This window comes from Ananas comosus, linkage group 18 (assembly GCF_001540865.1).
Source record: "Ananas comosus cultivar F153 linkage group 18, ASM154086v1, whole genome shotgun sequence".
NCBI classification, from domain to species: Eukaryota; Viridiplantae; Streptophyta; class Magnoliopsida; order Poales; family Bromeliaceae; genus Ananas; species Ananas comosus.
The window spans coordinates 3,542,369-3,557,893 of NC_033638.1; the positions used below are offsets into that span (position 1 = coordinate 3,542,369).

The 15,525-nt window shown below is 36.0% G+C and overlaps 1 protein-coding gene across 2 annotated transcripts; it reads left to right on the plus strand.

Moving 5' to 3' along the window:
- Positions 726 to 14,349, plus strand: LOC109724064. Of its 2 annotated transcripts, XM_020252709.1 has the most exons (9): positions 767 to 832; positions 1,514 to 1,626; positions 3,125 to 3,290; positions 3,454 to 4,316; positions 6,097 to 6,270; positions 6,350 to 6,466; positions 12,925 to 13,104; positions 13,226 to 13,272; positions 13,560 to 14,349. In XM_020252709.1, exons 2-9 carry the CDS (start codon positions 1,558 to 1,560, stop codon positions 13,894 to 13,896), a joined length of 1,953 nt encoding a protein of 650 aa, XP_020108298.1. In that variant the 5' UTR covers positions 767 to 832; positions 1,514 to 1,557; the 3' UTR covers positions 13,897 to 14,349. The 2 variants fall into 2 exon arrangements, with proteins under 2 accessions (XP_020108299.1, XP_020108298.1); XM_020252710.1 differs by lacking the exon at positions 1,514 to 1,626 and having other exon boundaries at positions 726 to 832.

Sequence of the window (15,525 nt, forward strand, 5' to 3'; positions counted from 1 at the left end):
ACCAAAACTAACCTAAAGGCGGTGAATCATTTACTGCCTTTCTAATTTTCCACCAAAGCGGTGAATCATTCACCACCTTCTTGAATATTGTTTATTAGGATTTTTTAGATTGTTAAGATTGTATGTGATTTTTTGAAATTTTTATATGGCTGTTAGGATTATATATGGAAAATAAAAAAAACTGAGGTTGTTACAATTGTATGTGGATTATTAGAATTTTTGTTTGATTGTTATGATTGTATGGATAGATTATTAGGATTTTTTTGCTTGTTAAGATTGTATGTGATTTGTTGAAATTTTTATTGAAATTTTTATGTGGTTGTTAGAATTATAGAGGAAATAGAACCATAAACTGTACTGTTTTATATGATTATTATATCCAAATATAAACTTAAGATCATTTCTTTTTTCATTTATTATTATTTCTTCATTGTTAAGTTTCGCAAGAGTACGCTTTTCCCTGTGCCTCACGGCCTCACAGGTTCCTCCAACCCCCCTTCTCTTCTCTAGGGCTTATTCTCGTGGCATCGATTCTCTCTCTCTCTCTCTCTCTCTCTCTCTCTCTCTCTCTCCTTTGTGTATTTTCGCCTCTCCTTCCTCGAACACTAGGTTGATTCTTGTGAGCAGTATTTTAACCCCTATTTATTTTTTATCATTTGAACTTTTGATTTGTGATTATCCCTTTTTTTTTGTGTGAATTTATTGCCTGATAATAATACGAAGCTGATATCTTAGAATTTGTTTTCGTATTGTAGGATTATAATTTACAACGATCTAGAAGAGGATGAGCTTCAAGTTAGTGTTTAATTCTCTGCAAGAGATCTTTCCGGAGGTAAATAAATCCTATAAGAGTGATGTTATTTTTTTCTTTTTTCTTTTCTTTTTCAAATTTAGTTTTTTATGGTTTGATCCTTAGACATCTTAGGATTTGTGCATAAGAACAAGTGGCTTTGTTGAACAACAGAACATATTGGAATAACCACCTTTATTTTTATGTTGTCGTTGCAAAATTTGATTTTGGTTTCTTCAAATATCTGAATATTTTTTAATTTTTCCTATTCTTGTTGCTTAAATTCTGTTAGTATGTGTTGCAGTGCAGAAATTGTAAGTAATCAAGTGATCAATTGTTACTTGCATCAAGTTGTGGCATGTTGCGTCGCATTAACAATGACATGTAAGGTTGATATAGTTCATAATAACTGTGACATCACTCTAACATTCAACTTGCAAATTAAGACCCCTTTCAGCTTGGGGGCACCTGAATTGACATAATTTTAGTTTGGATGAAAATCAAGTTTGATGAGAGTAAAAATATTGGCCTTGCCAGCAACTAGCATAATACCGGAGAGATTCAGTGTAGGTTAGATTTTGGATCTTCTTATGAAAGATGACTTCAGACCATTTTAAAGAGATTTTTTGTTTTCGAGAGTTTAAGCTCATGACTACCTATCGAATCTTCTTGATATCTTCATGATGGATGACAAAACTAATACTTTCACTCTTAATAAACTAGATTTGCGACCGGATCACAATTTCGTCAATCCAAGCGCCCCCTCAATGATGTGTGCTAACATATCATGTGCTTATGCCCTACTTCATTATTTGAGTGGATGTTGGAATGTGCTGGTGAGTGCCGCAAAACTGCTGTCATGAGCATTAGCATGCGCTGCTACACATGATTGCATAGGCCAAACAAACCCTTACTAGGAAAATAGAAGCAAGAAAGAAGTTGATTCTAAGACATAACTTTTCACTTACGAAGAGTCATGCATTAATTGGTTAGAATTGGAAATTGATTGACTGATAGTGTGGGTAGGAAGATGATCGATCAGTTATTTTCATATGGTTGACCTATTTTGATCTATGGTCATTTTTCAGTCTTCATTCATTTTCTTATGATTGTAGAGTCAAATAAATAGTTGACAGAATCCAATGGCTCTTGAAATTGAAGGAGGGAAGTGGAAGAAGTTGTTGTGGAGTTATTGGTGATTATTTAGAGATTTATGGTATCCATTCAAGAGAAGTGAAAAACATTTCCTTATGGTCAAACATATATTTATATTTGATTCTTAATATTTAGCATGTTACAAAGCTTGGATGGCTTTTTATATATAGTGGCTCTTAATGGATGTGTACATAAATCCGTTAGGCCTAATTACATAAGGATAAAACTAAATCTTTTCACTTAATTTGAAACCCATAATACAACCCTATATGAAAAATTAACTTGAGGAGGGAGTTGAAAGGGGATTCTTAGTCAAACTCGGGTTCTTCAGCTCTTGCTGGGTCTTCTACCAGTTATTAGTAGATCTGGGTTTTTTTGTGGTTGATTGCGGATTGCAGCTTTCCTTCCTTTATTCATCCCCTTGACTCCTTACATTACGAGTTTATGACTAAAGAAAGAATTAAAAATTTTGGTTTATCAACTCTTACTTAAGCTTAACTCTACTAGTAGTAGCTATGCCACTTTTGCCGAATGCTTGAGTTGTATGGATTTTGTCCATCTGATATGACAAGTTTCAACAAGGATGGAAAATACCATTTCTAAAATCATTTAATATAAAGAAGTTCAATGTTCTTACATTCTTTAGCAGCTTTGGCACCATGCTTGAACAACATTGATTTAACTGTGTTGCTTTCCTTATTTATCTATCTGTTTTGCTTCAAGGTACATTTCATCAAAAGCTCCTGAGACCTTCCAATGGCTGCTTTTATTTTGAGTTCAAGCAATTCCTAAGGCATAAAGTTTCCTTTTTTGCTGTGCAAGATTACTCTTGTCTAATCATGATGATCCCTTCATCTTTAAGAACTGCTGTATTCTTTTTTGTTGTTATTTCTCAATTTAGTTTGTTTATCTTGAATTATGTAACTGCAATATATCTTTCAGTGATTATTATTTCTTTCATGGAAACTTAAAAGGATTTTCAGAGGATATATATTTTTTGATTTGCTTTAGTACTTGGAGCAAGTAGTGTAGTCAACTAATCTGTTTTCCTTAATATCCAGTTTCAGTCTCAACTTTATCAGTTTTCATCTGGCATCTTGTTCTGCCTTTATGATCTACAGAACAAACTTTTAGTCCAAGGCCCTCTTTGAATAATTATCGTTCTTTTCTTCGCTGCAGGTTGATCTACGAATTTTGAAGGCTGTCGCCATTGAGCATGCTAACGATATTGATGCCGCTGCAGAATTTATTCTTCTTGAAGTCATACCAAATATCAGTGCATCTCCTGAAGCTTCTTCCTTCAATATGAACTATGCATATGAACTAAAAGATTCATCTTTCAAAAGTAAGATTGTGTGTTCCTTGATCTAGGCCCAGTTCTACAGGATGAAGATAATAGAAAACGCCTTTCATATTTTCTCAAACCACTATCTTTTTAAGCCTTCTTTTATATTCTTTGTGGCTTTCTCTGCATAGTTGAAGAAACTTATTATTTAGTCTTTCTTCAGGACCTAATCCGGAGGAATTTGAGAGAGGTTCTCCTAGTCGTCCTACAAAGGATTCTCAGCTCAAGTCACCGTACTTAGAGGAAGGAGTGTTTGGAGATCGAGTTGTAGGTCCAGCATGTGATGTGGATGGTTCAGGATCTTTGACATCATCAGATGAAAGTAATGAAGAATTAAATGCACCTGTACCTTCAACATCAAAGTTAGAAAATAGATCCGATCCTCCTAGCCTCGGAGTTTTTCGTCTTGAGCAACAATACCCTGGTGCTCAAAATGGAAATCCATTTGTCCATGTGATCTCCAGACCTGTGCATGAGGACTCTCTAGGAGAACACATAGTTGAACCATGTTCTGAGTTTAAAGCAAGCGGAAATGATTCTCTCTGCACCAGCTCTCAACAGCTTTCTGGGTTAGATCCTGAACAAACTGTTGCAGCTGTTGAATCTAGTAGCCGAGATGGTTTATTAATTGTTCTTCCTGATTTAGCGGACCACAAAGCTGCAGGAATGAAAGATGTTAATAATTCTTTTAGTGAATCCGAAGCTGTTTCACGATGGTCAGATGATGTTTTGGAGACCAATGATGCTAGATCTGGTTTTACATCTTGTCGGGATATCGTACCATTACTTAATGAAGAAAATAATTCTTATATGGGCCGGGAAGATGAGGAGCCCAATATTACTGACAACAATTTTAGTGGAGACAAAGGATTGCAGTCTAGCTATTCTGAGGATTTGGCATCTTTGGAATATGAGATGCTTCATGCTGGTGATCGCAATCTACCTGGAACTTTGGCTACTCGCTCGGGCCATTTTGTTGACGTTGAACTTCTTGAAGAATTTATCACTGATGCCAAAAGTAACAAGGTACTACTTTAATTAAGCATTTGGAGTTGGCGTTTGACAACTGTTCTTTATTAGCAAATACTTTTGAAGCAAATAGCAAAATTATCAAGTTCGGGCTCGTTTGGTATTATTTGTTTTATTCTTTCTATTTTCCACAAGTTTAATGGAATTGAAGTCTCCTAACCGTAGACTTGATGTTATGGTTAGTTTGCAAAATCATATTTGTACAGACAAAGAAGGAAGAAGCGAAAAGAATACTAAATGAATGTTAGAAGAAAAACTAAATGCAGCAGCAGTAGGAAGGCGTGTAGTGGTACTATGGATACAAACGGCGCGGATCCGAGGGCGGGAGGGGCCCCTCACCTCCTGCCCCATTTTCTTGGTGGTCGGGACCGATTCGAGGCTGATTGGACTTATCATATTTTTTTTGCCCCCACTTACTGCTCCATTGGGGGCGCGGCGGGTTGGGAGCGGGATTTTGGCAGATTTTTGGTGGATCAAAGGAAGGAAAGAGTCCCCCGCCTCTTGCTCCATTTCTTGACGGAATGGGGTGGGAGCGGGTTTTGGGCTGTTTTTTTTTTTTTTTTTTTTTTTTTTTTTTTTTTTACATTTCTTATTTTCATTTTTTTTGGCATTTCTGTGATATCAAATAGTGTTACCTAGGATTATTTTAGGGCACATTTGGTTCATGGTTTGTGGAGGATTATCCGGTAATCCTCCATATTTGCTGTTGAAAATATTCAAATTATTACCATTCAACTCAAGTTGGGTAGCTGTAAAAGATATTGGTGAAGTAGTGGAATCATTAAAGATTCTTAAGTGATATGAATACTAGATTATCATGGGTTAGGATGTATTCCTATTTCCATTCTTGATGGGAATTATTAGTGGTCCATTAAAAAGAATATACTAGTTCTTAACAACCTCCAAACTCAAGTGGCTTGATAAGTTAGTAACAAACTTACTATTCCAAATATAAAATATACAACATTCCCAGAATATTATGAACCTTGAACTAAACAGCCCCCAGTTCTTTTGCGTCTATTCTTACCTCTTTGTTTCTCTTTATCTGAGAAAGTGTCATGTTCAGTCGAGTCATTAAATCAGCCGAAAATCTTTCACATAGAATAGCATTCTTTATGTCCATTATGGTTATTCTGTTATTTATAGCATGATGTATGGTTCTGGATTTTGATCTTTGGCTGCCATCATTCTCGTATCCCTTTGAAGTTAGTCTTCTATTCTCTAGTTTAGTCATCACATAGGTTCTTTATTCTCACTGCATATTCAAAGAACTTCAAAATTTCTGCTTTTCACTACTTCAACCATGAATTTCTTTTTGTTTTTGTTTTTCTGGTCCAGCTATCAAGTTCAGGATCTACTTATTTCCTAACACAGATAATGCATATGGGTACTTTTATAAGAGTGTAAGGTTTTTGATGTATGTTTATAAAGATTTTTTCTTGAAAACCCATTTTTTTTTACTTTCCCTTGTGTTCAGAGCTTTTTGGTACTGTTTGAGATGCAGTAGATGCAGTGATCCATGCTTAAATAGTTGAAGCATTTTTAAGTTACTTAGGATATGCTTGAGGTGTTTGTGTGGAGATGTTGTAGCTCGATTCATGATCAATCCAGTTCTATATTGAGTTGTTTCAAATGCACCTCTGCATTATGACATGCAGACGTTTATTGTAGCTCAGGACTTTGTCTTTTGCCTAAATCCATGTTCTTTTATGTACTGGCCTGTAGTCATGGAATCTGTTATTTGATGTGTCTTTTTTTTTTTCCCCAAATGTTGCAGAAGAACTTGCTATCTGCTGCAGAATCAGTAACTAATGTGATTAAAGAGGTCGAGCTTCTTGAGGAAAGGGCCAAACAGGCTAAAAAAGAAGCTTCCAATGCTGGTAAGGGTATTTCGGAGAAGGCCAACGAACTCAAGCAGACGTTGAAGCATGCAAAGGAAGCAAATGAGATGGTTGTGTACTTTGCCTTACTTTCCTTTTGGGCTCTTTATTTGCTAGAAGGATATTTTGACCTTCTGTTAGTACTTGCAGCGTGCGGCTGAGATTTATGGTGAGAAATCTATATTAGCAACTGAAGCTCGGGAGCTTCTGTCTCGGCTTGCTAGTTTGTCAGATGAAAGGAACAAATCTCTTACTATCATTGAGGAGGTACGCTTTAGACTTGTTTTGTAATGTCATTAATGCGGAACCATATTCAAAGAGGGTTTGGTCTGAGTCATCTTTTATTTATTTGAGTCAATTTTTGCATTAAGGTTGATTGAGTTGTCTTGATTTATTCTTTTATAATTTTCGGAATTATTCTGTTTGTTAATTTATTTTAGTCATTTTTTTCAAAGATTTTTAGGATTCATCATGTGAAATAAATCCCTACAAATTAGGAATATGGTTTAGGTTTTTTTTTGATATTTTTGAATTAGGAAAAGATCTCTAAATTCGTGGGATTGCTTTAGATTAAGATTATACTTTGAAGGTTATAAATATAGTCTATGCCTTGTAATTTCGAGAAGTGTTATGATGGAATAAAATTTGGGTTCTGCATTTTGACAGCAGTCATGATATCTTTTTCCCCTCCCCTTCCCTGCCGTGTGCATGGCAAAATTTTCTTCCTAAAAGGTTCTATCTTATCTTTCCTCCCTCATCATTCCTGTTCTGTCTTCTCTATTCTCTCTCAACTTTCCTTCCGAGTCTTCTAAATTGTTTTTTCTAATTTTCTGAAAATTTCTGCATTTCAGTCTTAATATAGATTTTTGGCTCATCAGTAGCAAGATAGATTTGGATTTTTCTAATTTGTCCTGCATCTGTCTGCTTGCTGAAGTTTTTGTTGTGCAAAGCAAGCACATTTTCTTCTAATTGAAAATTAGAAATCTAACTTATTTGCATATAGGCTTCAAAACAAATTAGGATGTCCATAATACTTGTGTTAAATTTGTATTGACTCTACACCTATCCTTTTCTTCTTAGAATGTGGTGAAGTGGAGGTAGGTATCTCTCATTCGAAGAAAAAAACCTGAATATACATCATTGTTTAAACTTTTTTTTCACTGTTATAGTATGGCTGTAAGCATCTTGCAGGTTTGATAATGATGTATCCCCCTCCCACCAGTATGTTACTGTTTAATGAAGCTAGTTAAAAAAAAAGATGTAAGTGTAGAAAGCCGCCAAGAAAATATAGCAATTGGCAAATTGTCCCCCTAAAATGCAAACATCCTTATTTAAACCCCCTCAATGTTTAGACTCGTAACACTTGAGACCGTCCCTTCACCTTTTCCAACTAGGAATTGCTAGAAATTATTGTTATGTGATCGGAATCCCCATTATACCTATTTTAAAAATTTCTACCTTTAGTATTTTCTAGTAGTTCCTAAATGGAAGATGTAGCAGAAGAGATGTACTAATAGCCTGAATATTAAGGGGTAAAATGTGTTTTCTACTTTCTACAGGATATAATACAAATTGCGATAGTGTCAGGAGTATTTATTTTAGCCTTACAAAAAATTAAAAAATATGCAATTAAGTCATGCAAAAAAGTGGCGGCTGCTTGAAATTTGAAAAAAATAAAGTGCCCGTAAGAAAGAGAATATAATTGGACTGAATTTCAATGATCATAATTGACATTGTTTTCATAGGATGTCCAGGATAAAGAGAGTGGAAAAGAGATATGTTTAGGTGAAAGAGCAACTGTACCACCTCGTTTGCTCAATGATCATCTGAAATTACTGTAATAATGTCAAGTAAAATATTCGAAAATATGTACAAGGATTTTGTGTTGAAAGTTGTAGAAGTAGCCACAATAACCAACATATATTCTTGGGGAAAATATAGTTACTTGACTAGTAGACATGGCACTAACAATACTGATCTGTTATACTTGAAGGTAGTTGGATTGTTCTATGTCCTAAAGTTGTTTGAGCTTACCAGTAGCAACACGCATATTGCATTAGCTCCATAGTTGTGTGAACTGTTGTGTGGACATGCTAGATCCATATCCGAGTGGAGCCTCCACTGGTGAACATCCAATTAGGGATGAGAAATTTTTGTCTATGATGTAAGCCAATTTGGTATTCCATATTGAACTCAATCTATCTAATTGAGCCGTCAATTGAATTTGTATTTGGTCTAACTGATTGAAGCTAAGCTTATGAACTCTAGTTGAGTTTCAATAGTGTAAAATTGGGCAAATTTAGGGATGCAGTTCAACTTTTGTACTCTTGCAAATTATGTTGCTTGAATTTGGTTAATTCTGATTAGATCTATTTGTAACTTCAATTATTTAAGCATTAAGTCCTGTTATTAAAGTGTTAAGGAATCCCTAAAATTGGGGATCCATATTCAGGTTTGTTGTTAGGATTTTACTTTAACAAGGCTGTATGTGGCGAGAGGTAAGCAGTTTTGGTATCTATTTGGTGAAAATTTTGAAGTTTTGGAACCTGTATCCCTGTTCCTTCTACGTCAAAGTCGATCACTGCTCATTAATTTTGTTCCTGTTCCATCTCCTCCTCCCTCCATACTCTTTGCCTTATCCAGCATTACCACAATCCTACTTTAAGCTCCACCATACACCTGTTTCGTTACCACCATGTTGTACCATCAAGGCCCGCCTCACTAGTATTTGCCTTACAAGAAACCACGGTGGCCACCCAACAGTTAAGACTGCATGTTGCTACCAACAAACCAATCCGTGTACCTTTCCTGTGGCATATCTTCAATCCTGGAAGTCTTTCCTTAGATCGGCGCCATTCTACGGACAAATTAACCAGTGCTCCATATGCTCTGTGAAGCCACACTTGCTCCTTACTGCACTGCTGCCTGCCTCTACCGTTGCACAGCCTTGTCTGTATTGTAGCCTATCTTCTACTGCTGAATTCCTCCGGCAAGCTGGACTATCTGACTATTGCCTCCTAGGGCCTGTTTGGCCAAGCTGTGGAAAAAAGTGCTGTTGAAGAAGTGCAGTAGGAAAGAGTGTAGTGCTGTAGAAAAAAAGCTATATAGTGTTTGGCTGATCCTATTCATAAGTATTGTTTACTACAGAAAGCTGTTTTGCAAAAATTTTATTAAATTACTATGAAATGTAAAAAGAAGGTAAAAATACATGCAGATTCCTCAACAGCAAATAGTTTAAAATCCATTCTTGAGCTCTTTTTTCTTTTTATCCACATTTCCTCAAAGAAGGAAATAAAATTTATTTTTAAACTTTCACTTTTTGTTGTTAAAAAAAAAAACCTGAAAACAAGGGCCACAAGCAATTCAATGTCCACTATTGTATTTTTTATACAAAAAATATTGTTTAAAAAGCAAAAATTGACAATAATGCTAAACAAAGCCTTAGCTTTATTTTTTTAATTGAGTTTTAAGTTTGCTAAAGTTGAAAAGTTTTTTAAGTTTAATGGCTCTTTTATCAATAAGCTATTGCTTAGTTTAGTTTTATTTGAAAAAATTTTAGTAATATTAAAAAAAATATTGTGAAAGAGAGAGTAGGGGTGGAAACGAGCCGAGCTTGAGCAAGCTTACCTCAGCTCAAGCTTGGCTTGAAATTAGTTTCAAGCCTAAATTTAGGCTCAAGCTCAGCTTGAAATTAATTCGAGCCTAGCTCAAGCAAGCCTGACTTCGAGTCGAGCGAGCTCAAGCCCTAAATGAGCCGCTTGAAATTCTTAATATCATGCAATTTATAGTTTAAATTTTTATAAAATATTATCTAAATTTTGATACAAAAATATGTCTAATAGTTCAATATACAAAATAAATACATGAATTACGGTATTATAATATTAAGAAAAATAATTTAGGGGAAACGACTCTAGGAACAAGTGAGAGAGAGAGAGAAAGAGAGAGCAATTAGAGTAGGATTTTGCTAGTCTGGTTTTGTGGGTCAACTAATATGCCCAATAACCTAATCTATATATGCATATAATTAAAATACATAATATATATTATTATATATAATTAAAATTTAAGTGTGTGTGTGTGTATATATATATATATATATTCGAGCTTTTCGAGCCTAATTCGAGCTACCGAGCTGAATGCGAGTCGAACACAAGCCGGGTCGCTCACTTGCCAGCCCTAAGAGAGAGAGAGAGTGTGATGGGGGGAGAGAGAACTCCCATGCACAATAGAGGAGAAAAGGACGTTTTCCCTTGATATCTATGAAAAGTGCGGGACAAGGAAGAATTTGTTTACGGGCAATCTTGGTATTTTGGAAAAGATGTTAATGGGGAAAGTTGCGGCGCACTTTTTCCTATTGCGGCAGAAGCTCCAACCTGGGAGTTCCTGCGGTAAAGCTTCGTACTGCAAGCTTTTACTTTTCTTATCGCACTACGAGAATCCCAAAAGGGATATTAGGGTGAAACACTGTTTGGCCTAGCAAAAAGCTAGGGTGAAAAGCTAGGCCAAACAGGCACTTAATTTGCTTCCTTCAGTCGATCCCCACACCACCCTCTTTCCCATTAAGTTGACACCATTGGAGGGTTGTTAAGAGGCCTGACAAACCCTTGGACAAGATCCCTTCTCTCCCTTCACTTGTTATTCCAACATCTAGTGGACCCCACCCTTTTAGCTTGCTTGTCTCATTGTGGCAAAGCCGCATAGCTGCTCTCCTTAGCCTCAATCTCTCTTAACTTTTGCAACCGGACCCACCTTTTATCGGATTGAAGTTACTCTAGCATTAAATTCCCCCAAATTGCTTGAAATTCTGAAAAGCTTTCACCTTGAGCTTTGATTAAAATATGTAGTTTCCTCCAAACCATATGTTGCATCATTTAGTTAAGATTTGTCTTTAATTAGTATTAGGCCCTTCGTTGTCTTAATGGGGGATTAAACAATCTTTCAATTTTTTCTTTTTCATCAGATTGTGGATGAAATTCCATATTATTTTTTTGGATAATTGGTGATTCTTAAAGATGGTCGGACTAGTATTAAATAGGAATATTGGTTAGATAATTGGCAATTATGTCCAACACATGCTAAAAGTTGGGACTGTCAACCGGTGGTGAGTACCAAGCCCCAATCACACAGGAGTTTCGTGATTGCAAAAGAGTTTCAATCATTTAAAATAAGGTGTCTGAGAGCCCCAATCATGTAAATTAAGGTATGATCAGAAAGGCGAATCATTGCATTCTCCAAAGGAAAACTTGCAAGTGATTTGACATTTGGAGGCATGCTCTTCCCCTTTATATCTCTTCAGCCTTTCTTCTCTCTCAGTTTTCATTCTGAAAATAAGAATCTACCATAGAAACTCATACTACTTCAGAGATATATTTTCTTCAGTTAGCTATGCTTAGAAAATCAATTCTAATAGCCTCTAAACTGTGGTGGTTTGAATTTTTCAAGGTGTTGGAGGGAATAAATATCATGTATTTTAACTCAAAAGAAAAAATGCATGTTAATATATATGTAAATTAAATTCAGACTTTATAATATCAAGAGATTGTGGCTTCTAAGAAAACATGGCTGTGTTAATGCATATTGAGCAGCTTTTTCTTTGTGTTAAGGCACTAAACAGTGTTTATTTTTATCTAATTTGAGATGTCTGCTCCCACTTGCCAACCATGTAAAGTATTAGCCCTATAATCTTGTTGTACTAGGCAATAATCTTGTTGTACTAGGCATTGGGGTTGATTTGCTATGAATTTATTGTGTCTTTTAGATTAGCAATTACATAGTGGGTTGAGGTCGTAGTATATCGAGTTTCTTCCTTTTCTAGTATTCATTCTTGAAGCGTATCAATTTTCTCACCAGCTTGTTTCAGGAAAAAAAGGCGGAACAGTAGTTCCAGACTTGTACTGGGTTATACCAGCTTATTTCAGAGACTCGAGAACTACTGTTCCCGGGTATGAAAATTTACGTTTGGGAACGAAGGGGGGAACAATGGCTTATTCCCCCCTGCTCTCGAACGAAACACTGCCTTAGAATACATAGTTTGTTGGAGATCTTTTGAATTATCCAAGTAGTGAGTTTAGTCTATGCATGTTTTGGCATTAGCAATCATACCTAATAGCTAACAGAATAGAAGGATTGTTTGAAAACAGAAAATTTACTTGTTAGAATCCTACTGATTATTGCAAATTACAATAACTACTAATGGGCAAAAATTGGCCTTTTCTGGCAGCCTTGGCCAATTTGGTAGTCATTTTGGAGTTATGTTTCTGTCGTCTTTTCATGCTAGCACCCCCTTGCTACAAACATCAACATGAGATACTATGAGGCTGAAGCAGGCAATCTGAAACTCAAAAGAACCAAAGTAGAATAATTGGGAATGTGGAACGGAATAATTCTGAACGACTAGCATCCGAGGTGACCCACTCCTGGCACCTGAGGTGGTCCATTATATTTCTTAATCAGACCCAGTAGTGTTATTTATTGCAATGAGAGTGGTATTATTGAGATATTGATTAGTGAAAACTTCGCCTCAACGAACATGTTTGACACTAACCTACAATATGTCGGTTAAATAATTTAATTTACAATCATCAAGTAGAACATTTGATTAGCTGTCTATTTGCTAATAGATGCACATGGAAAACTAAAAAGCTAAAAGAGTATAGTTTAGTTCAACGATTTTCCATTTGTATCCTGGAGCTGAAAATTACCTGCGGCGTGATGATTTACAGGTCCGTCAAACTCTTGAAGGGCGATTAGCTGTTGCAAGTGAAGAGATAGCATCTGCCGAGAAGGAAAAGCTCGAAAAGGAAGCATTGGCATGCGAGGCGCTCCAGGAACAGGAAGTTCTGATGAATGCTTTAGTGGAAGAGTCGAAGAAACTGCAGCAAGAAGCAGAGGAGAACACCAAGGTACTTGTACTTCATAAATGCTTTGTATGCATGGAATACATATATATATATATCTATTGACTGTTAGTAAATGGAATGAATCAGTTAGCATGCCTAATAGTATAATGTTGATTTGGTACAGCTGAGGGACTTTCTTATGGAACGCGGTCGTTTGGTTGATTCATTACAGTAAGTTTTCATGTTGACTTCGCTTATTTGATGTGCAAATGGATATCCAGGCCTACTGTATCATCTTATTTCTAAACTGAATTTGTAGATGCTGTCCTTCATGCTAAAATTTTTATTCAAAGATTGTCTTCTTTGCTTCATAAATTTTTTCTACACGGTTGGATTCTCCATTGGTTATCTTTCTAATGTTCTCTACAAGGTTCTTTGTATTTTCTCTTCATTCTTCTTCAGTCCTGGATGGACTTTTGGAACTTAATATATAGTATTTTAATTCTCTTCATTCTCAGAGGTGAGATAGCAGTGATGTGTGAGGATGTCTTATTACTAAAAGAAAGAGTAGATGGACGCGTGCCGCTGAGTAAATCACTACAATTGATGGCATCCTCTTTGTCATCTTCATCGAGCTCATCTTTTCGCAATAGTAGATGCTCATCAGATGGCGTTGTCCTGCCTGCCATATCAGCCGACAAGCAGGTACGGATCGATGAAGAGAGATCCGTTTCACAGAAGCTTAATATTAGTGAAGAAATAGAACCTGCGAAAACTGATGGCAGCATTCGCCGGAGCACTTCTGAGGATGGGTGGGAGCTTTGTGAAGAGGGCTGGCTGAATGGGAAGCCCTGAAACGACATATGAGAATAACTTGAGGAAATCTTAACGTGTTGCGTTGGGATATTACGTAGGATAGATTTTGGGACACATCTGCGTAGAATACCATAACACTGGGCCTTCAACAACATCAGAGACTGGAAGTTATTGCTGCGTATTTAGTTGAGCATATTCAGCTGTAAATAAGATGTCGACACAGTAGTTGATCATTGTGTGACCATAGCTTTCCATGTTATGCATAGTTTAACTTTGCATGTTATGCATAAATTTGATGTAATAGTTTACAGTTTTACTAGAGATTATGCCGTACTAAATTCAAGGTAGAGTGACGTTTCCGGTAGTGGTATGCACAAACTAGCCCAGTTATTCTCAGTTGTTGTCGTTTGTTATCTTATGCTGTTATCTTTTTAATCTTGGTGTGGGAGGATCAAGGCATAAAAGAGTTGTCATCTTTTCCTCTTTATAAAACTGTTCGTATTATCTAAACGGCTATTTATCTAAACTGCAAGTAAGCATGATTATTAATGTGCCGCTGAATAGTTTTTACTGATGTTCTTATATTTTCTGAATTTGCTAGGCTCAGAAAATTATCCTTCAAATTCTACAGGAGCAAGATAATATAAAAACTTCCTCTATCACCGTCACAAAATGTTGCTCTCCCACCCAAGAATGATGCCTAGTGTTCTATGTATTTCATGATAGCGTTGTAGTCGCTGCAATAGTTGTTGTGGTGTTCAGGAGCAAGTGATTTTGTTAATTAAAATAGTGCTTGTGATCTTGGAGATGGAAGCAACTCCCGTACGTAATTAATTATACATGCTTCCATATCAATGACGTATATTATTAGTTCACTCATGTTCTCATATGGTCTCATTAAATAAGCTGTTTTTATTGTTAGCTGCGAACTGCTAGGCCAGGACTCTTGGCTTCAGCAGGTAAGAGCACGCGCAAAAGCAGTTGACCAAAGGGGAACGAACGGTGGGAGGTCAGGAAGAAAAAAGAAGAAGAATTTACCTACTCGTAGAATATGAAAATATTCATCCGCAGTCATGGAGTTCATCAATCAGTCATGGAGCTCTCCGATTTCTTCCGTCCATAGAAAATGTTTAGAATACAGCAGTCATATTACTGATTTCCTATCCTCAACCAACAAATATTATTAATATTTTAATGCTATTCATAATATTGATAATATTTTAATGCTCTATCAGAATTTTATCTAATTTATAAACTTCTACACTGTTAAATTTGCTAACGGCACACATCAACTGTTAAAAATTCTTGATTTTGAATTCTTTCGATCAATAGATAAATAATAGCAAAAATCCTCAAAAATTAATTTCTAAATAGTTTAAATATGTTAGATCAAATCTAACGGAGCCGATCGTCGATTCGAAAGCTCTATCATCGAAAACGGTTTAGCAGCATGAAGGGCTCCGTGCTCCTAATTAGCACACAAGTCCTAATATAGAGTTGCTATGTTATCGGAAGTATAAAAGAGTTGGTGCTTTTGACTTTTTGGTCCTTGGATCAAGGATTGTATGGTTAGAATGATAGCGGTCCTCCTTACGGTTAAGTGGTCCCCTAGGGTTAAGTGGTCCCCATTGGATAATAATATAAATCCAATAGTTAAAATGATTAGAA